Genomic DNA, 26,451 nt, shown 5'->3' with positions numbered 1-26,451 from the left:
GTAAGAGCTCCACCTTCTCTCTTTGCAAGTTATTAACAAATCTAAAAATGTCCTTTCCCCTTCCGAAATTCTAGAGTTTCTAACATAACAAAATAACCAGTGACAAAAAACCCATGCACCGGAACTAATGCTACTTATCTCACGCATCGCGTTGTATCATGACAGATCTATGGTACTATTTATGGTTACATAGTCTGTCCACGAGAGATTAGGGTTCAGGCAATGCTGTCAGGAGACATGTCTTTACTGTGATGAGCAACGTGCCTTTTAAATTCCTTTAATTTACAATGGAATCAGGATATTTGCCCACTTCTCAAAGTAAAGACTGGGGTCCATCTTTAATTTATGAGGTTTTTACCAGATTAGTCTAGAATGTTTGTTATGATGTGCCTCTGCTGCCTCTGCTCAAAGTAGATTCTGGAATAATATTGTGAAGTGCATGGATTCGCTTTGTTTTGAAAGCCAACTGGGGAGATGGTTGGTGCCCTGCCTTAATGTACCATATAGGAAACAAATAATGCTTTTTCAGTCTTATTATTTTAAACTCTGCCTTGTTTCACTGGCTGGTTTCATGGCTTTGGAATAAGGGTGAGGTAGCCTTGCAAGCGGTTGCCTTGCAAAGCGTTATAGGATTATATAAAGTTAATATTTGACTGGTTGCAGGTTTTGAGTCTCAGAAATGTAGTCATAGGAGGGGCATTTTTATTATTTTGCTGAATTTGACCAAAGTATGACGAAGCAATGATAGCAAAAGCACACGCTTCCTTACTCCGATATACTGTATAATCTACCAAGATTCTACTCTGCACTCCGACATTGAATAATTGGAAACGCAGTTTTGTTGTTATCAGTAATATGTCGTCTTAAATCCAACATTGATTTTGGTGGGTATTGCTAGGGTGTTTCAGTTTATGGCTAAATGAGAATACATATCTGCCATGCTGAGAGTTGTGCTACCTGCAGTTCGTTTCCTCCACGGTCCAGTGCTTCTGTTGAATTGATGCCCTCAATGTACATTCATTTCTTTTGACTTCCGGCATTCCGGTTGAAACAACAGACAGGGATATTGCATCTCCTTCGTCAAACACAGTGAGGTACATGTCAAATGCATTTTTAAAAGGGACCATTTATAGTGTTATGCTTTACAAAAAAAGTCATTACTCAAATGTATTTAACTTATCAAATATATCTCTTTTCCTCCATTTATCCTATTTCAACAAATCTTCCCTAAAGTGTAGATGATATTGTCTTAACAAGACTGCAATGTATTTAGAGTTATTTAGTTATTTAGATCTGAAACTTCAGTCAGACAGAACCAACCTGGTTAGAGCATTGGGCCAGTAACCGGAAGGTTGCTGGATCGAATCCCCGAGCTGACAAGGTAAAAATCTGTTGTTCTGAGCAAGGCGGTTAACCCACCCTTCCCCCGGCGCTGAAGACGTGGATGTCAATTATGGCACAGGGGTTGGGTTAAATGTGGAGGACACATTTCAGTTGAATACATTCAGTTGGACAACTGACTAGGTATCATCCTTTCCCTTTCAGACCAGGGAACTGAACCGTTATTTGCGTTTTCCCATCTGAAAATATCTGCAGTGGCAAGAACCAAATTCACCTTCCAGAGCTAAAGGCTGGAGCAGAAGAGATGGGAAAGAAAACAAATAGGAATCCACTAAAGGAGCTTGTGCCAAGACAACGGGTCACCTTGTAAATGATGATGATCATTGTATAATTAGGACGAGGATGACAATGGCAATTTGTGTACGTGACTGAAGAACCTTTTATACTCTACTGATGCATTGTACTTTCAGCACCACTTCCTGTTAGTAATACGGTTGTTGTCAGGATAACTTGTTTGGTTTTAGTTGTTCAATAGGTGACTAATATGAGAGCCTAATGATGTTGTAGGCAATTCCTGAGAGTAAAGTATGACGCACACACTAATAAGGTATTTTTCTGTCTTTTCAACCAGGGAGTTGTTTGAAATTTCTGAAATTTACAAGATAATCAAAGTATAATACAAAATGCCAACATTTTATTTCTTAACATAGCAGCAGGTGACACTGAATGAATGAAATCACATAATTGACAGCATATCCAACACATCACACATCACAAGGCTACCAGCTACCTTTACTCCACAGAAGAGCACCCACCCACTCTCAATTTACAGACTCCAACCCTTAACACTCTGAAGGCAAGGTGCCAGTTCTAATTCACTGCAGTCTGCAAGCCGTCCAATTGGTTGACTCTACTCCAGCTGATAGAGAGAGCCCTGGGAACAAAGTCACTGAAGGTGTTGATCTTGAGGACTGAGAAGTCCCGCAATGTCCTAATTGAGCTGGCTTTGAGCCTCTTGTGGCTAACTTACACCTGAACTGAAAGCTATCTGAAGGCATGCCAACACTATTCCCACACTCGTGTGCTTCCGCCAAAAGTGTTCAACACCCATGTATTCCTTCCCTGATAATGAGGCCTTTCCTTGGAATGATCTGTTACCCTTAATGGATACATAGACACGTTGCCATAGCTGTCATTCTTCAATGTGATTTTGAAGCTTTGACAGCTTTATTAACCTGCATGTTTGCCTGGGTTTCTTCTATTTATAGTCAAGGTACCTTAGTAGAGGAGCAGGAGGAGAGATAGTTAGAGGTGCAGAAAAAGTCTGATACTACTGTAGGTACAGCAAGACGAGTGAGATTCTTTGCTGTTTCGAACAAATTATTGAAAAGGAAACAAAGGGCATTAATACGCTGTAGGATACTAGGCTTCTTGGGTTGTGAACAAGGCAATGCCAAGCGTTAGCTGTGTTGTTGTTGTGTTCTCGCTGTTGTCGTGAATAAAAAGGTCTGCTCATTTAAAAGTTATACATCATCTTTGGCATTTGCGGGATATCCCTGATGTTGGTCTATTCCAAATGGATGTTTTTTTCTCTCAATATATCACTTTCTCTCCTTCTCTAGGTACAACATCCTCGTGGAGTGCATCCATTGTATTAACAAAGCTTGTTGCGAACGGTGCGTAACCCCCGCCATCTCCAAAGGCTTAAAGGGATTCTTTGGGATTTTAGCAACGAGGCCCTGTATCTACCCCTCCAGAGACAGATCAACTGGTGGATACCATTTTTCTGTCTTTGTGTCCAATATGAAGGAAGTTAGAGGTAGTTTCGCGAGCCAATGCTAGCTAGCATTAGCGCAATGCCTGGAAGTCTATGAGTATCTGCTAGCATGCTAGTGCCAAACTCCCAAGGTATCCATTTAAGAGAATCGGGATTCATGGAAAAGCACTGACTGTGTCTGGGGTGCGTCTGACAAAGAGAATAAATGTGCTCTCTAATGTAATGATCACCCAAACCCAGTGGTCTTATCTCCGTAGCATGCTGAAAATCAAGGAGCACAGCGCACAGGCCCATGTGGACTGAATCACAGCCACTAGTGAAACTTAGTAGTCTTAATTTGCCTCCCTCAATAGGACATCCTTTATTTTCTAGTCCACACTTAGAGCTATAAAGTCGATTAGAGCCTCGCAACAACAGGAGGCCTGATATTTAGGTATTTTGATGTGTCAATGGAGATAATACAAGCTTGGAGGATTGTGATTTGGGCCGGTTAGTTGTTGCAGGCATGTTATTTACATTACAGGTACTGTATATGAATTGTTCTAAAATACGAAAAATCACAGTCTTCTTTTATTTTTATTCAAAGCTTTATATGTACTTTGAAAAATATTTCAAAACATTTGGCAAGATGATTATAGAAAATGACATGTTATTTGAAATATTTTTCAAAGTACATATAAAGCTTTGAATAAAAATAAAAGAAGACAGATCTTTCGTGTTTTAGAACAATTCATATACAGTACCTGTAATCTTTTGTTATTCAGCACTAGTAAACTATACTTTCTCAAATTAGCATTTACGTTATTTTAGCGCCAATTGTTCTCGTCAGCAGAATAGAAAATGTCCAAGCTTTTACTTATTACCTAACTTCTGAAATAGGCACGTTTTCGTTTTTAAGCGCTCTATTGAGAATAAAGAAAAGCTACTTAACGTATACACGTTGTCAGATCCTTCAGAGCCCAATCTTGTTAATAAACCCACGTTCCTCTCATCTCCTCTGCAGAAATCTCAGATAGCGAGAGGGAGAAGAAAGGAGCAGAGCTCTCACATCGTCTTATTATCATGCTCAATTTAATTGCTAAGTAAAACGTCTGATGATCAAAATTAGAACATGGGCCCATTTGGGGTTTTTCTTTTCCCCTCCAAGGTTGTGACCTTTTAGACTTCTAATTGGTTAATAAATGAAGAGTCTCTCTAACACACAACCATTGCAACTTCACTAAATTACTGTTCAGTTTGAGTACTGTAAAGATACCTGAGGTTCAAATGACCTTTATATAGAGTGTATATGTTCTCTTGTAGGACCAACACTTTGCTAGACAATTCAAGCAACTTTCTGTATCACGGAAATAAATGTTTTAAAATGTTCATATGACCTTTAGTGCTCATAGGCCTACAGTTTGGGTAACCCCTATCTCAATGGCATATCCATATACAGTATACAGTTCAGCTAACCCTACTTTTATTTTGATGCTGTTGTGATGGATCATATATTGAACCTTGGTCATCCGCATGACTCAAGAGCAGACTGTCTAGCCTTTAGCTTTAGGGGCTAACTAATTAGTCTTTGCTGGCTGTCCCCACTACACTGTAGGTGTAACTGACCTCAAATCTCACCAAATCACCATAGCTCTTTCTGTGAACCTCCATAGTGATCGCCCTACAACCCTGTGAGCGTATCCCAGGCCCAGTCCGCTTTTCTGGGGTGACTCATCGGATGTGCCCTGTGAGGTCGCTGGATGACCATGGATTTCTGAATTAATCATACTATGCAACTGATGGCAGAACTATTTCTTAGGGCTGCCTGGGACAGGGTGATGCCGACTGTGTATAAATGACCCATGCCAGACTTGAATTAACCAATGGATAGACCTTCAGGGCTCTTGTTCAATCATGACAGCTGAAGAGTGACTTTCTGCATGACAGTCACCATGTTTTCCAATTTACATCAACTGTATGTATATATTACCTAACATCAAATTGTCACTAATCTACAGTATGCTGTCCTAATAAGGACACCATAATAATATTCAGTATAATATTTTTGCTGGTTCTGGCCTAGTTGTGTTTCTAAGAAGACAAAATAGCACTCTAATTGAACAATACATTCGATGACTAATATAATTAAATCTCCGAACAATTAAAAAACACTTTTTCGTTTTCTTATTCTCAACACTCCAAAATTCAAATAATTGATTCAATAATTCCCAGGTCTATTTTAACCAAAAGGGATCTTTTGAATTGTAAATGTGGAGTTAGCTATTAATTTTCTGGCATTTAAATAATTGACTGATTCGCCTTCAGGACCATGTCAGGACCAAGATAATGGAAATGAATCTGTGACAGACAGAATATGTTACAGTAAGTGTATTTAACACACTGTTTTCATCACCTCTGGCTCTGTGAATCGCTGACATCTCTCCTCGTTTACTCTGCAAAGACATAAATCGTAAAAAGTGCAGGGAGCAACAACTGCCAAAGCGATTCTCCAAAATGGCTGATCAATCATAAATAGTCGCAAATAGCAGTAATGGATGGCATCGTGGCTGGCGGGATAGGATTGGCACGGTAATGCACACCAGCCGTCTACCACCATGACACTTCCTTATCAGAATGTTAATGCTGGCGGGTGGCCCCCGCCAAGTCGAGCCGCGTTATTGGTGGGCCGTATCACATTACGCCAATGGATCACTTGGTTGATGGATGACAGCGACCATTCCCCCTGTGTCACCTGCTGAGGGAGAAAGCATATCTCAACGCAGGCCACTAAAAGGACAACATATTGCATTTTTAATTGTACCTGACAGATGTTATGACTCGGCACACTATCTGTAACACTCCATTTTGAAAAGGGTTATCTTCATTTTTTAACACCTCCTCCTCCATATTGGACACATCAGTCTGCTGCTCCAGGATGGTGACTGACAGGAAGATATTATGAGATGCCGCTCAGAGTTAATCAGGTGCTGTCGCCTCATCGTGTCACCTCTGAGGAAGCTTCACAATGACACACACTTGTATGCCTGTGGTGAAGAAAGACTCCCTCCATTCTTCTTTCCCTCACCTCTTCTCTGCCTGACAGGGGGGAAAAAGAGAAACATACCAGAGCTGTGACAAAGAGAAAGAAAAAGCGGAGAAGATGAGAAAAGACAAACTCCAAACTAATTCCTGTCTCTCATTTGATGAATAAAGTAGAATATGTCTCAGTCACCACAAATGATATGTCAGTGGTTAAATTAAATGGAAAGGGTAAGTGTTTGGGATTTGTTGCAGCGGGTAGAGGAGGTGTTCGGTCAAAGAAGATGTTTAGACCATTCACTTGTCTTGCTACTTCTATTATAGTGTACTCTCCACGTATGGCCTTGTTCTTAGACCCTAGTCTACTTATGTCTTTTACCCTGATGAACACTGTGCATTAGACCATACCAAAGCCCCAGTATATCTCCAAACCTGGTCTCACATCACATCATCCTGCATTTTCTCTGTCCCCTACTCCTTTACTTTCTCGTATTTTAGTATTTTACTCTTTTAGTATTTGTCCTATGATAATGTACCATGAGAGACATTGAAGTTTCTGGCCAGAGGTTCACAGTTCAATGTCGAAGGGAGAGAAGAAGGAAGAAGATATCTCACCACTCAAGACTGGAGATAATATGGAGTCAGAGAGAGGGAGAGTGTCTGCGTCCGCCAGGCCTGGCTTGTGCTTTTATCCTTCTTCCTCAGTGTGCACACTCAAACCCCCGCCAAGGATTCTCCTGGGCAGCCAGATAGCGTTTGATTCGCTTGACTTACTCCCTGGGCTAGCGCCAGCCTGAGAGACAGTTGCACCATGGGAAGGGAAAAAGGGCAACTGTAATGTATTGTAAGAGACGGATACTCTGCAGCTTGTGCCCTCACTGGAAATGTCAAACATATAGTGTAGGTATACTTGTTTATTGTTTACTCCATGTGTAACTCTGTGTTGTTGTCTGTTCACACTGCTATGCTTTATCTTGGCCAGGTCGCAGTTGCAAATGAGAACTTGTTCTCAACTAGCCTACCTGGTTAAATAAAGGTGAAATAAAATATGGAGCATTGAGAGAACACTTTTGATGACACTTTAAATTAGAATTAAATGAACTTTTCCAGAGGTCATGTTTGCCAGGGATTAGGGTTGTATTAGTCTGACTCCGATTTATTTTGTGCTGTATAGTGAACTCATATGTTTGTTATGTTGTTATACCTCTTGTTCAACCTAGTATTTGATCTATGTCTGTGTCAGATGAGATGATGATTCATGAAGAGCCATATTGGATAGAACATCATTTATGAAAACCTATTATGACAATCCAGCACAAATCATCAGGCTTTGGCCCGACATGTCAGACCACCAAATCATAAAAGCATGTAGAAAATGTCTCCAGTTTGGACGATAGAGTACACACTGGTCATGGTGACTTTAGTTGTGAGCAACAGCAGCTGTGACCCAGTCTCACCAAACGTCATGGTCTGGTAGAGAGTTGTATCTGTCCTAATAGTAGCTGTGCATGCTTAAATGTTACTCTTTGGTTTCCAGAAGATATCCATCCAAAATGGCGCGGGGAAGTATCACTCTGTCCCTGTGAATTTACAGGGACATTGCAGCCTCATTTAAGTTGTTATGGTAGCACTATTCTATCGCTGGACTTTGAAGTTGAAATGGGAAAGTGTTTCTGACAGGTGATTATGAAGTGGAATGCCATCACATAATGCATTCAGATAAGATAGAAGAATGCTGTATAGGAATGTGCCACATAATGGGAAGATATAGAAACCAGTGCATTTCTGTTGGTGTGAAAAGTAATAACTTCCAAATGTACGAAACGCAGCAATTTCTCTTCTTTAGTTAAATGAAAATTAATATTGACTGTGTTGTGTATGTTTCAGGTGTGTTTGTGTAATAGCCTATGACAGCGGTGTGATCAATCGATCACGTTTTAAAAACCAATAGCTATGATAGGTGAGAACTCTCTCACTTTGCATTTCATGGAAGGTATTTAATTCAAAATCCAAACAGATAAGTACCACCCTTCCGGTTTAACGAGCATTCAGTAAATATACATTGATTTTAATTAGGCCTCCTCCTTGGCGGTGTATAAGGACATGGAGAGAGAGAGAGGAGGGGCAGAGAGAGGGGGAGAGTGGAGAGGAGGAGCGGAGAGGGAGTGAGGGCTGTGGAGTGATAGACCCAGGCGTCCTTCCTAACTCAGTTACCAGAGAGGAAGGAAACCACCCAAAAATGTGGCAAAGCAATGAACATTTTTTCCTGAATACAAAGTGTTATGTTTGGGACAAATTCAATAAAACACATTACTGAGTACCACTCTCCATATTGTCAAGGTGGCTGCATCATGTTATGGGTATGCTTGTAATCGCTAAGGACTGGGGAGTTTTTCAGGATGAAAAAGTAACTGAATAGATCCTTTGGTGGAATATTCTATTCAAGTAAGAGAGACTTTGGCATTTCTTCAAACAATCATCTTTATTCAATATCCATTATGACAATAATGAAAATGTTGAGTTGGGCCGAGAGCCTACCCTTTACAGACCTAGAGGTTCCTTAAATACAGTTGAAGTCAGAAGTTTACATACACCTTAGCCAAATACATTTAAACTCAGTTTTTAACAATTCCTGACATTTAATCCTAGTAAAAATTCCCTGTCTTAGGTCAGTTAGGATCACCACTTTATTTTAAGAATTTGAAATGTCAGAATAATAGTAGAGAGAATGATTTATTTTAGCTTTGATTTCTTTCATCACATTCCCTGTGGGTCAGAAGTGTACATACACTCAATTAGTATTTGGTAGCATTGTCTTAAAATTGTTTAACTTGGGTCAAACGTTTCAGGTAGCCTTCCACAAGCTCCCCACAAAAAGTTGGCTGAATTTTGGCCCATTCCTCCTGACAGAGCTGGTGTAATTGAGTCAGGTTTGTTGGCCTCCTTGCTCGCACATGTTTTTTCATTTCTGCTCACAAATTTTCTATAGGATTGAGGTCAGGGCTTTGTGATCGCCACTCCAATACCTTGAATTTGTTGTCCTTAAGCAATTTTGCCACAACTTTGGAAGTATGCTTGGGGTCATTGTTCATTTGGAAGACCCATTTGCAACCAAGCTTTAACTTCCTGACTGATGTCTTGAGATGTTGCTTCAATACATCCACATAATTTACACAATACCCCATAATGACAAAGCTCGCTGGTCGACTGGTTGTAGAATATCCTTCGCTAGTTGACGTCAATGCCTCCCGGGTATGTTTGACATGTTGCACACTGCAAAGAACCTCTTCCATAGCTGTTCCCAGTTGTGCCAGCTGGTCGTGGTGTTGAGGAAGAAAGCATCCCTGCTCGTCGCCGGATACTATTTTCCTGCTGCTTCCATCGTTTGAGTCAGTATTCTGTAACAAAGACTCTGAGAGTCTAAAAGCAGGTGCAGATGGTACGTTTAATAAAACAACAAACATGGAACGAGACAATATAGCAGTGGCGTCTACACATAAACACATAAACAATACTGACTGGGGAAATAACCTAAGGTAGTGAGGTAATGGAGTCCAAGTGTGCCTCATGATGGAGTGCAGGTGTGCGTAATGATAGATGCCAGGACCAGTGGTTACTGTAGCGGTGATGTCGAACGCCGGAGGGGAGGAGCAGGAGTAGACGTGACATCACTTTGTCATTATGGGGTATTGTGTGTAGATGGCTAAGAAAACATATATTCAATGCATTTTGAATTCAGGCGGTAACAAAACAAAAATGTGGAATAAGTCAAGGGCTATGAAAACTTTCTGAAGACACTGTAGCTAAATTCTAAGTGTGTAATCAAGTAGAATAGATACAGAAGTCTTTGAAAAGAGAAGAATTGTTATGTAAACAGGCAAAGGTCTCATTAACATGAACCTATACATGTGTCTCAAGAAAAAAATATATATAATCAGCAAATGGTCAACTACTGTAGGTTCCCCACAGTACATTTATGTTTTAATGATTATTCTTTGACGTGCCATGTTCCATAATGCCGCTAATGTATGGTTATTGCAACCATGGTGCAACACTGTGGTCGCAATGCTGCGCCAGTTATCCACAATGACACAGACATTCTGAAGTGTCCTTTCTTATTAGCCAGGCGTTTCCGCCACGCCCCACTGTTTCAACACTCCTGAGGGACTAGATACTCATTCAGTATTCACTACTGAAAAGCATGTTTCAATTAGTGTCCTTGTTACCGGCCGCATAGCATTGACCCCGGCAGTAGACACCAGCAATTCGCGGGGCTAATACAATTAAAATACTGATTGGCTTGGAGGAGAGATTAACTGTTTTCTCAAAGTCATTAGTGACCTATCATTAGCGTGCCACAGAGCAAAATCAGCATTCAAAATTATGTTTGCCACTTTAAATTGGGTCTTTGTGGACATGGGACATTTAGTTATGCTAATAATATGTTTTCGCCACAGTTGGTTAATTGCGAGGCAACAAGCTGACATTTTCTTCCATGCATTGCAGGTCAATTGGGGTTTTCGAAGAGGGGAGAATGTTCTTGAAAAATGGCCGCCTAGTGAAACTTAATTGTTTACAGTTTGTGTTATCCGAATTGCATTGAATCCATTGTCAGTCGACTTAACAGGACCAACAAAGATCAGCATTATATAAACAAACTTGACAATATGTGACAATGACTTGCTGAAAGTTCAGTATTTTTTGCAACCGCCCCACATTTAACGCTTTCACCATTTGTTTGTTTTTGGGCGACCGAGGCATTTTCAGAGACATGATTAAGATTTTCATGACGACGATACAAGCTGACAGGACACAATTATTCTCTGGGATTTCAGGTGGTGCCCCAGTTATTCGATGTGAATTTTCAATTCATGCTGTCATGGAGGGGGACTGCTCCCTGTCTGTGTGGTGACACCCCCTGGAAAAGAAGAGCAAGCTTGTCTGACAACATAAGACCCCTGCAGGAACCTCCACACACACACATACACACTCGTAAGCAAGAACATGCAAGAGCATAGACACACAAACTACCAACACTCCAATAAGAACTCAGTTTTGCTTAGCATTTTACAAGCATGGCATGAATCTTCTTCTATGTTCTTCTTCTTCTCTCTCTACATTGCCCTCTCTGGTAGGTCTTGCCTGGCCCGAACCATCTGCTCACATTCTAAGGAGGAGGAGTGGGGCCCCGGGGTGGTGGCACCATCTCTCAGAGAGAACCATCAGTGGCTCCCCAGTGAGGTCCAGGCCAGTCCTTGGGACTCTTGAAGCTAGGGGGCAGAATTTTTATGTTTGGAAAAATAACGTTCCCAATGTAAGCTGCCTATTTCTCAGGTCCAGATGCTAGAATATGCATATAATTGACAGAGTAGATTAGACAACACTCTAAAGTTTCCAAAACTGTCAAAATATTGTCTGTGAGTATAACAGAACTGATTTTGCAGGCGAAAACCTGAGGAAATCCAACCTGGAAGTGACTCTTATTTTGAAAAATCACTGTTCCATTGCTTGCCTTTCGTCCATTTAAAGGGATATCAATCAGATTCCTTTTCCAATGGCTTCCTCGGGGTGTGAACAGTCTTTAGACATAGTTTCAAGCTTTTATTCTGAAAAATGAGCGAGATTTATCATAAAGCGTCAGTGGATAGACGGATGCCCTTCCATTAGTTCATGCGCGCGACACTGGTTGCTCAACATTTTCTTTCTCTCCTGTATTGAATAGTTTATAGTCCGGTTGAAATTTTATCGATTATTGATGTTAAAAACAACCTGAGGTTTGATTATTAAAAACGTTTGACATGTTTCTACGAACTTTACGGATACTATTTGAAATTTCCGTCAAGCCTTGATGACCTGCCTAAGGCTGTTGAATACTGAACATAACGCGCCAAACAAATGGAGGTTTTTTGATATAAAAATAATCTTTATCGAACAAAAGTAACATTTATTGTGTAACTGGGAGTCTCGTGAGTGCAAACATCCGAAGATCAAAGGTAAGCGATTAATTTGATTGCTTTTCTGGCTTTCGTGACCAATCTACATTGCTGCTAGGTGTTCTTAATGTTTTGTCTAGTGATTGATAAACTCACACAAACGCTTGGATTGCTTTCGCTGTAAAGCATATTTTCAAAATCTGACACGACAGGTGGATTAACAACAAGCTAAGCTGTGTTTTGCTATATTGCACTTGTGATTTCATGAATATACATTTTTTTTGCAATTTCTTTTTAATTTGAAGCTCTGCAATTCAGCGGTTGTTGATGAAAATGATCCCGCTAAAGGGATCCGTGCGTCAAGAAGTTAAGGGCCAGCCAGGCTAGTGAGGCCAATCCTGGAGCCTGTACACATGAACCACGGAGGTCAAGTCTAACAACTGGTGTTGGCTTTATTCCTTTCTCCTTCCTGAGTTCCATTTTCCTGATGTATATCTCTAAATGTACTCAGGCAAGACGAAGAGAGACAGCTAACAAATCACCTTACAGTGAAGTGACTCAAGTCAGGCTTGTCGGTTTGCTATAATTCGACAACATTCCGCTGAAAAGGCAGAGCGCGAAATTCAAAAATATTTTTGAGAAATATGTAACTTTCATACATTCACAAGTGCAATACACCAAATTAAAGCTTAGCTTCTTGATAATCTACCCATCGTGTCCGATTTCAAAAAGGCTTTACAGCAAAAGCACACCATATGATTATGTTAGGTCAAAGCCTAGTCACAAAAACACACACAGCCATTTTCCAGCCAAAGAGAGGAGTCACAAAAAGCAGAAATAGAGATAAAATGAATAACTAACCTTTGATGATCTTCATCAGATGGCACTCATATGACTTCATGTTACACAATACATGTATGATTTGTTCGATAAAGTTAATATTTATATCCAAAAATCTCAGTTTACATTGGCGCTTTATGGTCAGTAATGCTGTGCCTCGAAAACATCCGGCGAATTTTCAGAGAGCCACATCAATTTACAGAGATACTTATAGTAAACTTTGATAAAAGATACAAGTATTATGCACAGAATTATAGATATACTTCTCCTTCATGCAACCGCTGTGTCAGATTTCAAAAAAGCTTTACGGAAAAAGCAAACCATGCAATAATCTGAGTACGGTGCTCAGACACAAAAACAAGCCATGCAGATACCCGCCATGTTATGTAGTCAGTAAAAGTCAGAAATAGCGTTATAAATATTCACTTACCTTTGATGATCTTCATCAGAATGTACTCCCAGGAATCCCAGTTCCACAATAAAAGTTTGTTTTGTTCGATAAAGTCCATCATTTATGTCCAAATACCTTCTTTTGTTAGCGCGTTTGGTAAACAAATCCAAACCCACGAGGCGCGGGCAAGTCCAGGCAAAAGTTCAGACGAAAAGTTCAAAATGTTCTATTACAGTTCGTAGAAACATGTCAAACGATGCATAGAATCAATCTTTAGGAAGTTTTTAACATAAATCTTCAAAAATGTTCCAACCGGAGAATTCCTTTGTCTTTAGGATTGCAATGGAATGCAGGTCACTCTCACCTGTGCATGCGTGATCAGCTCATGCCACTCTGGCAGAACTCTGGTTGAATCAGCTCCCATTCACCCCAACTTCACAGTAGAAGCCTCAAACGACGTTCTAAAGACTGTTGACATCTAGTGGAAGCCTTAGGAAGTGCAATATGACCCTGTAGACACTGTATATTCGATAGGCAATGAGTTGAAAAACTACAAACCTCAGATTTCCCACTTCCTGGTTGGATTTTTCTCAGCTTTCCGCCTGCCATATGAGTTATGTTATACTCACAGACATCATTCAAACAGTTTTAGAAACTTCAGAGTGTTTTCTATCCAATACTACTAATAATATGCATATATTAGCTTCTGGGCCTGAGTAGCAGGAAGTTTACTCTGGGCACGCTTTTCATCCGAACGTGAAACGTTGTGGCATTTATATAAAGACAGTGTTGTCTTCACTCTCACCTGTGCGTGCGTGATCAGCTCATGCCACTCTGGCAGAACTCTGGTTGAATCAGCTCCCATTCACCCCAACTTCACAGTAGAAGCCTCAAACGACGTTCTAAAGACTGTTGACATCTAGTGGAAGCCTTAGGAAGTGCAATATGACCCTGTAGACACTGTATATTTGATAGGCAATGAGTTGAAAAACTACAAACCTCAGATTTCCCACTTCCTGGTTGGATTTTTCTCAGGTTTCCGCCTGCCATATGAGTTCTGTTATACTCACAGACATCATTCAAACAGTTTTAGAAACTTCAGAGTGTTTTCTATCCAATACTACTAATAATATGCATATATTAGCTTCTGGGCCTGAGTAGCAGGAAGTTTACTCTGGGCACGCTTTTCATCCGAACGTGAAACGTTGTGGCATTTATATAAAGACAGTGTTGTCTTCCCAGTATTACTCTTTGTTTGTCTCCTAAACAGACGCCATATGTGCCCAGGCTGCATCAGTAGCCTACCACACAGAGGAGTATACGCTGAATTCCAAATCAATCCCTTGGCCCTTTGTACCCACTAGACTCTCCTGTAGATCTAAGATAACTGGATAGGTTTAAGCAGAATGGTAATCACTTTTTAACAGTTTGCCTTCGAATAGGCTGGGGGGAATTTTTGCCGTACTGCTTGGACCTACAGTAGAGATGTAGGATCTTAATTTGAGGCAGTTTGATACAGCAGGAAAATAATCCTGCAGCACAGGGGAATGTATATTATTATGTGGATTATAAATAAATAAAAAAGTTGAGTTTGACATTTCAAAGTGTAAATTGCAAACTTCAAAAGCCTTTTTAAAAATGAAATACACTACAAGTTTAACATTTCCTACAGGACAGCCTAGGGAGGAGTTGGGGATTTTGGATTCAGTGATAGATGTCACTTCAGGCTTCACCGAGTCAAAAAAACACTGAGTTCTCTGGTCCTCTGTTTTGATATCAGATCTGACAACTGGGTCTCTAGAATATGGGTGGCCATCTTGGTTTGTGATTCACCCGTCACCTTGTTCAGTGTGTTATGAAAGACCCCCTTCCCTCCTCTCTCTCTTTTTCACTCCTCACACTGCTCTTACCAAAGCTATGGGAACAGAGGGATTGACCGCAGGATCATGCTTGTCAGGGGCCAAGCCTGGCAGCAGTGAGGGAACAAGAGAGAGAGGGTTCAAAGTGGGCATACAGGCTGGCATAGTGCCCTTTGACTAGTGTTGTGTTGGGGACGCAGCCAAAGGGACATTCATAACATGCCAATGTATCAACAAACACCTGTTGTTGATAATGCTGTTTTTGATTGGTTTTTATGGAATACGTAGGTTGGTTTTCTTCTAAGAGAATATAAAATAAGTTTGCCCAGTCTGTCTTGTCTTCTGAGAGAATAACCTGTGATGTTCTTAAATGTTTGTGTTTATTATCTAATAGGTTTGTGTTAGTTCATGGCTTATTACATACTTATAACACATGCTATGTCTGTTTTGTTTCCAGGTGATCCTGATTCTGACCAAACTTTATGACTTTCACCTGGGGAGTGTTACAGAGAGCACCTTGTGGAGGTAAGACAGTAACCTTCCTCCAGCTCTCCCTCTCTGTCTCCCTCTCTGTCCCTCCCTCCCCTGACACATATTCAGATTCATCATAGGAACAATAGTGCAGTCTCTCTCCACTTTCTTTCTCTTTTCTACTCTCTCTCCTCCATCTTTCTCTCTCCATGCCCCTTTTCTCTTTCTCTCTCCCTCACTGCTTTGTACAAGACTGCTGCATGCAAAGCAAGTATTGCACTACTGAGCATTGGGCAGGGTGCCCCAGGTGAATGATGACTGGTGTCTACTCTTGTGTAAACTGACTCCATGTTTAACGTGATGTACCTTGGATGTACCTCTGTCCCCCTTACACCTTCCCAGGGAGACTAGCACAAAACATCACAGAGTAACAACACAAAGTGCATTAAAAATACACTGACAAAAGGAGAGGTATAGAAGTCCCCTTTGAGTCAATGGGAAGCTATGAGCATAACCACCATCAAGATATTTTAATACCGAACAGGTTTTCTTCATTCATTACTTTTGCTGTCGTTTTTAGAGCTTGTGGTCCTTTCAGGCAATTTGGTGTGTCAATACAATGAAAGTTAAATGATTCTTGTGAGATTATAGTGATGCGGCTCCTGTGTGTGTTTGTGGGACCCAGATAATTCGACTGTGACATGTGTAGATCACTCTCCTGTTGAATGAGTCAGGCTGACGACGAGAGACAGACAGAGAGAGAGAGAGAGAGAGAGAGAGAGAGAGAGAGAGAGAGAGAGAGAGAGAGAGAGAGAGAGAGAGAGAGAGAGAGAGAGAGAGAGAGAGAGAGAGAGAGAGAGAGAGAGAGAGAGAGAGAGAGAGAGAGAGAGAGAGAGAGAGAGAGAGAGAGAGAGAGAGAGAGAGAGAGAGAGAGAGAGAGAGAGAGAGAGAGAGAGAGAGAGAGAGAGAGAGAGAGAGAGAGAGAGAGAGAGAGAGAGAGAGAGAGAGAGAGAGAGAGAGAGAGAGAGAGAGAGAGAGAGAGAGAAAACACAGACTTTCCTAAATTACACATACTACTGCACCATGTTTGACTCCAGTACAGACTCCAGTAATTGGGCTTGTTTAGATTGCCAGCAACAAAACACACTATCCAGGGTTGGGTAGGTTACTTTCTAAATGTAATCTGTTACAGTTACTAGTTACCTGTCCAAAATTCTAATCAGTAACGTAACTTTTGGATTACCCAAAGTCAGTAATGTCATGACTCTCCTGTGAAGATCTGAAGGATCAGGTTACAGTGGGTCCGCTCTACAACACCCTTTCTCTCCCGCAGAGGAGGAGAGGGGTGAAGTTGGCCATTTTATGATGGTCGCAAATACCTTGTAGAAACTCTCCCTTTGGGCTTTGCAGGAGGAGGGGAAAGAAACCTATTTTTACAAGGAGATTCCTCCCGCCAAAAAGCTAACATCAAAAGGTTCAATAATGAAAGAATACTGCTGTAATCCAAACAGTTGGAATAGTCTGTGGGTACTGAAAGAACAATTATGTCATCAGTTGTTGTTTTGGGATCTCATTAAGGACGATATAACAACATAACGGTATCTCTGAACGTGTATATTTCCCAGTCATCAGATTTACATCTAAATGTTGTGGAAATGATATGATTAAATATGAAACTATTTGTGAGAAGATGAAATGTGATGTTAGCCTTCTAAATGAGAATTGTTTTTCAAATACAGTTGAAGTCGGAAGTTTACAGACACCTTAGCCAAATACATTTAAACTCAGTTTTTCACAATTCCTGACACTTAATCGTAGTAAAAATTCCCTGTCTTAGGTCAGTTAGGATCACCACCTTATTTTATGAATGTGAAATTCAGAGAGAATGACTTTCATCATATTCCCAGTGGGTCAGAAGTTTACATGCACTCAATTAGTATTTGGTAGCATTGCCTTTAACTTCTAACGAGTCAGAAACCCGGATCCGGGAGCACCCCCCACCCCCCACCAGTAAAAAAGCTGAATAGCATAGCTAGCATAGCGGCATAAGTAAATAGTAGCATCTAAATATCATTCAATCACAAGTCCAAGATACCAGATGAAAGATCCACTTCTTGTGAATCCAGCAATCATTTTTGATTTTTAAAATGTTTTACAGGGAAGACACAATATGTAAATCTATTAGCTAACCACGTTAGCAAAAGACACAATTTTTCTTTGTCCACCATTTTTTCTCTCCACCAGTAGCTATCACCAATTCGGCCAAATAAAGATATTGATAGCCACTAACCAAGAAAAAACCTCATCAGATGACAGTCTGATAACATATTTATTGTATAGGATAGTTTTTGTTAGAAAAATTTGCATATTTCAGGTAGAAATCATAGTTTACAATTGCACCCACCATCACAACTCGACTAGAATAAATACAGAGAGCAACGTGTATTACCAATTTACTCATCATAAAACATTTCATAAAAATAGACAAAGCATAGCAATGGAAAGACACAGATCTTGTGAATTCAGACAATATTTCAGATTTTCTAAGCGTTTTACAGCGAAAACACAATAAATCGTTATATTAGCATACCACATGTGCAAACGTTACCCCAGCATGAATCAAAGGCAAGGGGAGCGATAACGTTATGATCACCAAAATATATAAATTTTTTCACTAACCTTCTCAGAATTCTTCCGATGACACTCCTGTAACATCATATTACAAAATACATATATAGTTTGTTCGAAAATGTGCATATTTAGCCACAAAAAAACGTGGTTATACAATGAGAATACTAGCAAAACTGCCCTGAAAATGTCGGGCGCTATATTTGAGAGTGATCTAGTCTAATCGATAGCTAATCATAAACTTGACAAAAAAATACAGGGTTGACAGGAATCGAAAGACAAATTAGTTCTTAAATGCAATCGCTGACTTACATTTGTAAAATTATCCTTACTGTGCAATAACGGGTCCGCCAAGCGAAGCTACACATAACAAAATGGCGACATATGCGTTTAAAATTTTTCTACAGAACAGCGATTTATCATCATAAATAGTTCTTACTGTGAGCTGTTCTTCCATCAGTATCTTGGGCAATGTATCCTTTCTTGGGTCTAATCTTCTTTTGGTCGAAAGCTGTCCTCTTGTCCGTCGAAATGCCCACTAACGTTCGACCGGGACCCCGAAACGTGCCCGGTGCTTCAATGTGCATCACAAAGCAATGCCTCAAAATCGCACTAAACGGATATAAATTGCTATAAAACGGTTTAAATTAACTACCTTATGATGTTTTTAACACCTATAACGAGTAAAAACATGACCGGCGATATATAAGTGGCTAAACCAACGCTTGGAAAGAGAGAGAGTCCGACGTCCATCTTGCGTGAGGCGCAGCAGGAAAAGAACGGTACATCCGGTCTTTTCTGTTTTATACTGCGCAATCGACTCCATTCAAATTGTCACCTCTTACTGACATCTAGAGGAAGGCATGGGCAGTGTTTGTATCCTCATAGGATTTACAGGGACTTTAAAACTGACCTGGGACCAGAGGCCAAAATGTCTGAAATCTCACTCCATATCAGGAAAAGTGCTGTAGAATGAGTTCTGTTTCACTCAGAGACATAATTCAAACGGCTATAGAAACTAGAGAGTGTTTTCTATCCAATAATAACTATAATATGCATATTGTACAAGCAAGAATTGAGTATGAGGCAGTTTAATTTGGAGACGATAAATGCTAATGTTGAAACAGCACCCCCTATATTGAGAAAAGGTTAAATTGTTTAACTTGGGTCAAACGTTTCGGGTAGCCTTCCACAAGCTTCCCACAATAAGTTTGGTGAATTTTGGCCCATTCCTCCTGACAGAGCTGGTGTAACTGAGTCAGGTTTGTAGGCCTCCTTGCTCGCACACGCTTTTTCAGTTCTGCTCACAAATATTCTATAGGTTTGAGGTCAGGGCTTTGTGATGGCCACTCCAATACCTTGAGTTTGTTGTCCTTAAGCCATTTTGCTACAACTTTGGAAGTATGCTTGGGGTCATTGTCCATTTGAAGACCCATTTGCGACCAAGCTTTAACTTCCTGACTGATGTCATGTTCCTTCAATATATCCACATCATTTCCCTCTCATGATGACATCTATTTTGTGAAGTGCACCAGTCCCTCCTGCAGCAATGCACCCCCACAACATGATGCTGCAACCCCTGTGCTTCACGGTTGGGATTGTGTTCTTCGGCTTGCAAGCCTCCCCCTTTTTCCTCCAAACATAACGATGCTCAGTTCTATTTTTGTTTCATCAGACCATGTGCAGTTGCTTACCGTAGTCTGGCTTTTTATGGCGGTTTTGGAGCAGTGGTTTCTTCCTTGCTGAGCAGCCTTTCAGGTTATGTCGATATAGGATTAGTTTTACAGTGGAAATATGTAATTTTGTACCTGCTTCCTCCAGCATCTTCACAAGGTCTTTTGCTGTTGTTCTGGGATTGATTTGCAGTTTTCCCACCAAAGTACGTTCATCTCTAGGAGATAGCTTCTAAAGCTATGACATCATTTTCTGGAATTTTCCAAGCTGATTAAAGGCACCGTCAACTTCTGAGCAACTGGAATTGCGAAACAGTGAATTATAAGTGAAATAATCTGTCTGTAAACAATTGTTGGAAAAATGACTTGTGTCATGCACAAAGTAAATGTCCTAACCGACTTGCCAAAACTATCATTTGTTCATAAGAAATTTGTGGAGTGGTTGAAAAATGAGTTTTAATGACTCCAACGTAAGTGTATGTAAACTTCCGACTTCAACTGTATTTTGGATTCTCATGGAGTGTGACAGTTGAACTAAGCTCATGAGGCATTTAAGTTATATTGTTCAAGAATCAATGGATAACTGTCACACAATCTGTAGTTGCTACATCCATTTTTGGACTTATAAATCAAAATCAAAAATGGATGTAGCATCTACAGATTGCCCCTTTAAGTCTACCAAAAGTGTACAATTTTGAGCATGTGTCCATTAGTCCTATGGATTTTTTTTATTAGGGTGAATTAGCTTGAGCAATAAAAGCCCCACTTTTATTCCATAGGCTGGGATCCGCACTATGCAGCTGTTGCAAGAGCGCTATTTCACTGGCTGTCCACTGGTTTCATAAACAATGATTGATAGGCAGCTAACACTTCTTGAATTCAACCAGGTAACAATGGTATAATAATCCAACGGGGGCAGGCAATAGACAGGTCAAGGCAGGTGTCAGTAAACCAGAGATGGGCGGGAGAGAAAAAGACCAGGAGGGCAAGAAAACGAGACTGTAAAAAGCAGGAGCTGAGACAAAACCGCTGGTTGACTTGACAAACAAGACGAACTGGCAACAGACAAACAGAGAACACAGGTGTAAATACACAGCGGATAATGGGGAAGATGGGCGACACCTGGAGGGGGGTGGAGACAATCACAAAGAGAGGTGAAACAGATCAGGATGTGACAGTAATTGCGTTCAAATACACATTTAGATTTGTGAACAGCCGTCCACAACAACTACAATCCGTAAAGCGCAAATAGCTACATGAAGGAGCAGCAGTGTGATTTGGCAGCTACAGTTGCCTCGTGGTTAGAGCGTTGGGCCGAATCTGGGCGTTGGGCGCTGGATCGAATCACCGTGCTGACAAGGTAAAAATCTGTCGTTCTGAGCAAGGCAGTTAACCCACTGTTCCCCGGGCGGCGAAGGCGTGGATGTCGATTATGGCAGCCTCCCGCACTGATTCAGAGAGGTTGGGTTAAATGTAGAAGACACATTTCAGTTGAATACATTCAATTGGACAGCTGACTAGGTATCCCCCTTTCCCAATGCGCTGTGTAGATATGAATAATAAGTGATATCCGTATCGCCGTAGACAACACCATTGCTGTCATCCTTACCTCCAAACATTTATTGAAGTTGGATAATCTTTGGATGCCAACAGCAGCCGCATCAAGGGAAGACATAGCTTAGATAGTAGCATGCAAAAGCCTATTCCTGCTCTTTTCCCGCGATCCATCAAACACATTTGGTGTGTCATCATAGTGGTCTCTGACTTGTGGTCAGACTTTCTCAGGTGGAACAAACTGAAACTTGTGCCTATTGTTCAATGCTGATTTGAATGTCATTGAGAAAACAGAGAAGTGTCAAAGATTTTATTTCGCAAACATCCTTTCTGAATTTCAAAGTAATCCTCGAAGTAATCATCTAGTTTTTCAAAAGTATCTGTAACCTGGTTACAATTTTTTTGCTGGTAATGTAACTGATTACCCTGACTTTATCTGTATGTAGTTATGGGGTTTCAAGGTTAATACCTCTCTTCAGAGCACAAAACAAATCCACCATTCATGTTTGAGGAGGTTTCAGAGAAATTCTGACTAAAATAAGTCTGACAATGACAAATGGTATGTATGGTTTTTCCTTGAGGCTAGAGAAAGCAAGCTGGTTTACTCTTTGAATATCTGTGAAGATTAGCGATGTCCTTTAAATGGTCCAGTACTGTCTAATGTCAAGGTATGAGTCAGTTGCTGGGAAATCAAAGTGACACAATTTTCAGGAAATAATTCAAACAAAATCTTACAAAATAGATATCCAGTATCTAACCTAAGACATTGTTCAATCTCAAAGCTCCTTTTAATTAGTTTACAGATCAGAGAAAAGTCTGCTTCTGCGAGTCAGTCTCCAAAAATAATCCAAAATTAATTGTCTTAGAAAATAGATATTTCAAAATCTAACAAAATACATCATCCAACAGTGAAGCTCTTCAAAATGAGTTACAGGGCAGGAAAAAGGATAAGTAAGCCAGGTGTTCTCAGCATTTCAAGTAATTGAAGTCAGGTGTAGTCATTAAGAGGAGTAAATAGTCCTGGATGTTAGAACATTGACCTCCCCAAGCCTCTGAGATGTGCCCTGGTATTCATTCAGCTGAGTCATCTCCCTCCACTGTGAGAACGCAGTTAGAGTAGTAACCCGTCCGTTGTATGGGACCTGTCCTGCTTGGCTGGGTTTCTTATACATCACTGTGATGGTTGCCACAGTGCTGGGATTCCGTATCAATGGAACAAGGGCACAAAAGAGCATATTCAAATTTGTTCAAATGAGACCTGGTGGGACCGAGAAAGAGTGAGGGATGTAGGGAGAGAACGAGTAGAAACAGAAAGTTAGAGAGAGATCAGTCTAAATACTAGTCAGAAACACCCAGAACGTGATAGTTCATACTCAAGAATCAACAAATGTTCGCAGCCATAAACTTTGCAGTCTCTGCAATTGTTTTGCTCTGTTCGTCTCTGTCATTAATATTCATTGTTAATTGGGATCACAGCTCTGGAGAGACTGTTAGAGTCTGTTTATACCAGTGTCCATGCTGTTGGCCCAAATGGCAGGACAGATGCTGACTTTACAATAAAGGTCAAGACTCCAGCCAACGCCTTCAAGTATCTGAAAGTCAGCCTGTGAATTTTATTGAACGCCCTGACCTTAAACAATGGAAGGAGATCATTAATTCCTGTGAATAATATTCAAAAGAGCGGTCCCATATCTCAATGGGATGCTTAGGGATATGAGCGAAATGAAGCCAGACTGTTTACTGCGTACCCTAACAATGATATTTGATCTCTTGCAACAAGTTATTCAGATCTGCCTCCTCTCTTCATCTAAGTATTCTGAGTATCATCCCTTGGCGGTTGAGCAGTTTATTGCTCAATAATTATTCAGTCTTAGCAAATAGGTAGACAGGTATAGAAACACAGCAGTTTGATATGTCTTCAGCTGTGCTACTGCAGCAGAGCAATGTGAGTTAAAATTACAGCCTACAGATGCCTGGATACCAGATGCTGAAACCTCTTAGAGATGAGCCTGTCTGCATGTATCCAACTTCACACATCATATCCCTGACTCCAATCCAACTCAACAGGACCAGCATATCGTACATACAGAGGCTGCGTAAACACAACACGTTCAATATACAGTAGCTAGACGGAAACGTAACTCTTTTGACTGTTCAAATCAACATATCTTCTCGGAAACTTAATTGCTTCTCACACAATATTCTTGACTTCACTTCAACAGGACCAGTGTCTTGTAGAGAGGTTGTGAAAACACGACACTTAGCTAATGTAACAAAACATTCTCAATGTAACAATGTGTCAGTGTATATTCCTACGTATCTTCTAGGGAATGTCATCTCTGCTAGTTTTAGTCTTTCAGTCTCTCCAGTTCATTAACACACATTTTCACACCAGATGATCATGATGCGTTTGAGCATAATTATTTTCAGCTAATTGGCCTCGTCCTTGCCTCGAGTGCAATTTCTCCCTCCGTCTGATAATGCAAGCATACTCCTCGCTCCTCTTCCCTCTCTATCCCCTTATTAGACACTTGATTGTGGTCTTAATGATGTGCTGTATGGTGAAGTCATATTATGATAACTGACAGGAATTCGTTTTGATAAAAGTGACATTATGCAATATTATAATGATCTGAAATGGGATTGCACTGTACAAGTGGATTTCGAATGCAATGGATATCGAGTCTGGTAATTATTTAATGTTGTGAGAGGCGTGAAGTGGTATTGTTAGGTTAGACTATTTGTGTTACTCTGAAATTAAGTGTATTGTATAATACAACATACTGTCACGCCCGCTCCCGCTCTTCCCCCTTGCGCTAGAGGGCGCCAGGCTGCCCTGCATTACACACTCCTTCCACCATTTACGCACACCTGCCTTCCCTCATCACGCGCATCAGTGATATTTGACTCACCTGGACTCACTCAATCACCTGTTTATTACCTTCCCTATATGTGTCAGTTCCCGGCTGCTGCATTAATTGTCTCATGTCCGTGTTACCCGTGTTCCGACGCTGTTCCTGTCTTTCCATGTCTGTTCCCGAATAAATCTCTGACTCCCCGTACCTGCTTCTATTCTCCAGCGTCATTCCTTACAGAATGCAGCAGCCATCACACAAAGCATCGGGGAGTAGTGGCGTTCCGGATGGTGGTGACGTCGGTCCTGGGTCGCCGCCGATGGAACCGAGGGTGCCTAGCCAGCTCGTCGGGCTTCCACGCCCTAGCTGGCTCGAGAGGTTTCCTTGCCACGGTTGGCTCAGAAGGCGCTCATCCCACGTCGGGCCTCAGCCGGATCGTCAGGTCTTGTTCGCCCAGCCGGCCCATGAGTTCTTATTTTGTTGGTGACGTCGGGCTTGGATTACGCAGCCGATGGAACTGGGGTTACCTAAGCCAGCTCGTCGGGCTTCCACATCCTAGTTGGCTCGAGAGGTTTTCTTGCCTCGGTTGGCTCGGCAGGTTCCCATCCCACGTCATGCCTCCGCCGGATCATTGGGCTTCCACGCCGCAGCGGGATCGATGGGTGTTCATGCCTCAGCCAGATCGTCAGGCTCCTATGCCTCAGCCGGCTCGCCAGACTCCCACATCCCTGCCGGTTCGTGGGGAGTTTACCCCCAAATGGCTTGCCCAGCGCCCATGTCTCGGCCGGCTCGCCCAGGTGGGATGCCGGGTGGCGCCCCTAGGGGGGGGGGGGGGGGGGTACTGTCACGCCCGCTCCCGCTTTTCGCCCCTGGCGCTCGAGGGTGCCAGGCTGCCCTGCATTATGCACTCCTGCCACCATTTACCCACACTTGCCTTCCCTCACCTGGACTCACTCAATCACCTGTTTATTACCTTCCCTATATTTGTCAGTTCCCGGCTGCTGCATTAATTGTCTTATGTCCGTGTTACCCATGTTCCGACGCTGTTCCTGTCTTGTTTCCTTGTCTGTTCCTGAAAAAATGTCTGACTCTCCGTACCTGCTTCTCCTGTATGGTGTCGGCCCTTACACATAAAACAAAATTCTCGGTATTTGCATTGATGAGTCTCTCTTGTAGTAGTAATGTTCTCATGTCACACTTTTCTATGAACGGTATACTTTCCCAACTGAAATGTATCATAGTTCAAAGCTCAACACATTGTTACGCTCTCCTGCTGTGAATTAGTGGATGTCATTTCGCTCCTTAAATGGTCCTAGAAAGAAAGAAAACCTTTAAAAATGACTGGAAAGGCTGCTAGCAGATAGGCTGCTGTGTCGACTGAGAAAAAGGTGGCTACTGTACGAGGAACTCAGAATGCATCAGTGCCATGGTAAAGGGTATATACTCTGAGCAAAGCTCTGGCTGACTAGACATGCAGGTCTTCTGAAGGTAACATCTAGTGAGTTAGAGTGGAAGGGATTCCTCTGCAGTCACACAGAGAGAGAGAGAGAGAGAGAGAGAGAGAGAGAGAGAGAGAGAGAGAGAGAGAGAGAGAGAGAGAGAGAGAGAGAGAGAGAGAGAGAGAGAGAGAGAGAGAGAGAGAGAGAGAGAGAGAGAGAGAGAGAGAGAGAGAGAGAGAGAGAGAGAGAGAGAGAGAGAGAGAGAGAGAGAGAGAGAGAGAGAGAGAGAGAGAGAGAGAGAGAGAGAGAGAGAGAGAGAGAGAGAGAGAGAGAGAGAGAGGTTGATCTGGGCCATCCCTTCCATCTCTCCGTTCCCATTTAAACCCTCCTTCCCCCCATCCCCCACTCCAAATGTGCCACTGTGGGGTCAGGCAGGGGTGAGGAGTCACATCCTCAAATTACATATTTCTGCTGAGCTCACTCACTCACAGGCTGGCTGATATTTCACGGGTCAGTGCCTATAATAAGGCCTGTGTCGCGGAGAGAAGGGGACCTCGCTCTGGATAAGAGCGTCTGCTAAATGACTTAAATGTAAATGTAATGTCTCTGACATATTACAATTGGACTTGGACCTTACCTCAAAACCACAGAGGTGCTATAGAACTTTTTTAT

At 41.5% G+C, this 26,451-nt stretch overlaps 1 protein-coding gene across 2 annotated transcripts in view; it reads left to right on the top strand.

Moving 5' to 3' along the window:
• Window positions 1–26,451, top strand: part of LOC139567736 (VPS10 domain-containing receptor SorCS3-like) — a 228,387-nt gene that overhangs the window by 87,045 nt on the left and 114,891 nt on the right. For both annotated transcript variants that reach the window (XM_071389195.1, XM_071389194.1), the window contains exon 2: window positions 15,617–15,684. In XM_071389195.1, the coding sequence (XP_071245296.1) occupies window positions 15,617–15,684 (68 nt within the window). The remainder of the gene's footprint in view (window positions 1–15,616; window positions 15,685–26,451) is intronic.

The sequence above is a fragment of the Salvelinus alpinus genome, chromosome 2, assembly GCF_045679555.1.
Source record: "Salvelinus alpinus chromosome 2, SLU_Salpinus.1, whole genome shotgun sequence".
Classification (NCBI taxonomy): Eukaryota; Metazoa; Chordata; class Actinopteri; order Salmoniformes; family Salmonidae; genus Salvelinus; species Salvelinus alpinus.
The sequence above is the reverse complement of the archived record's forward strand: the minus strand, read 5'-3'. Positions and strand labels throughout refer to the sequence as shown.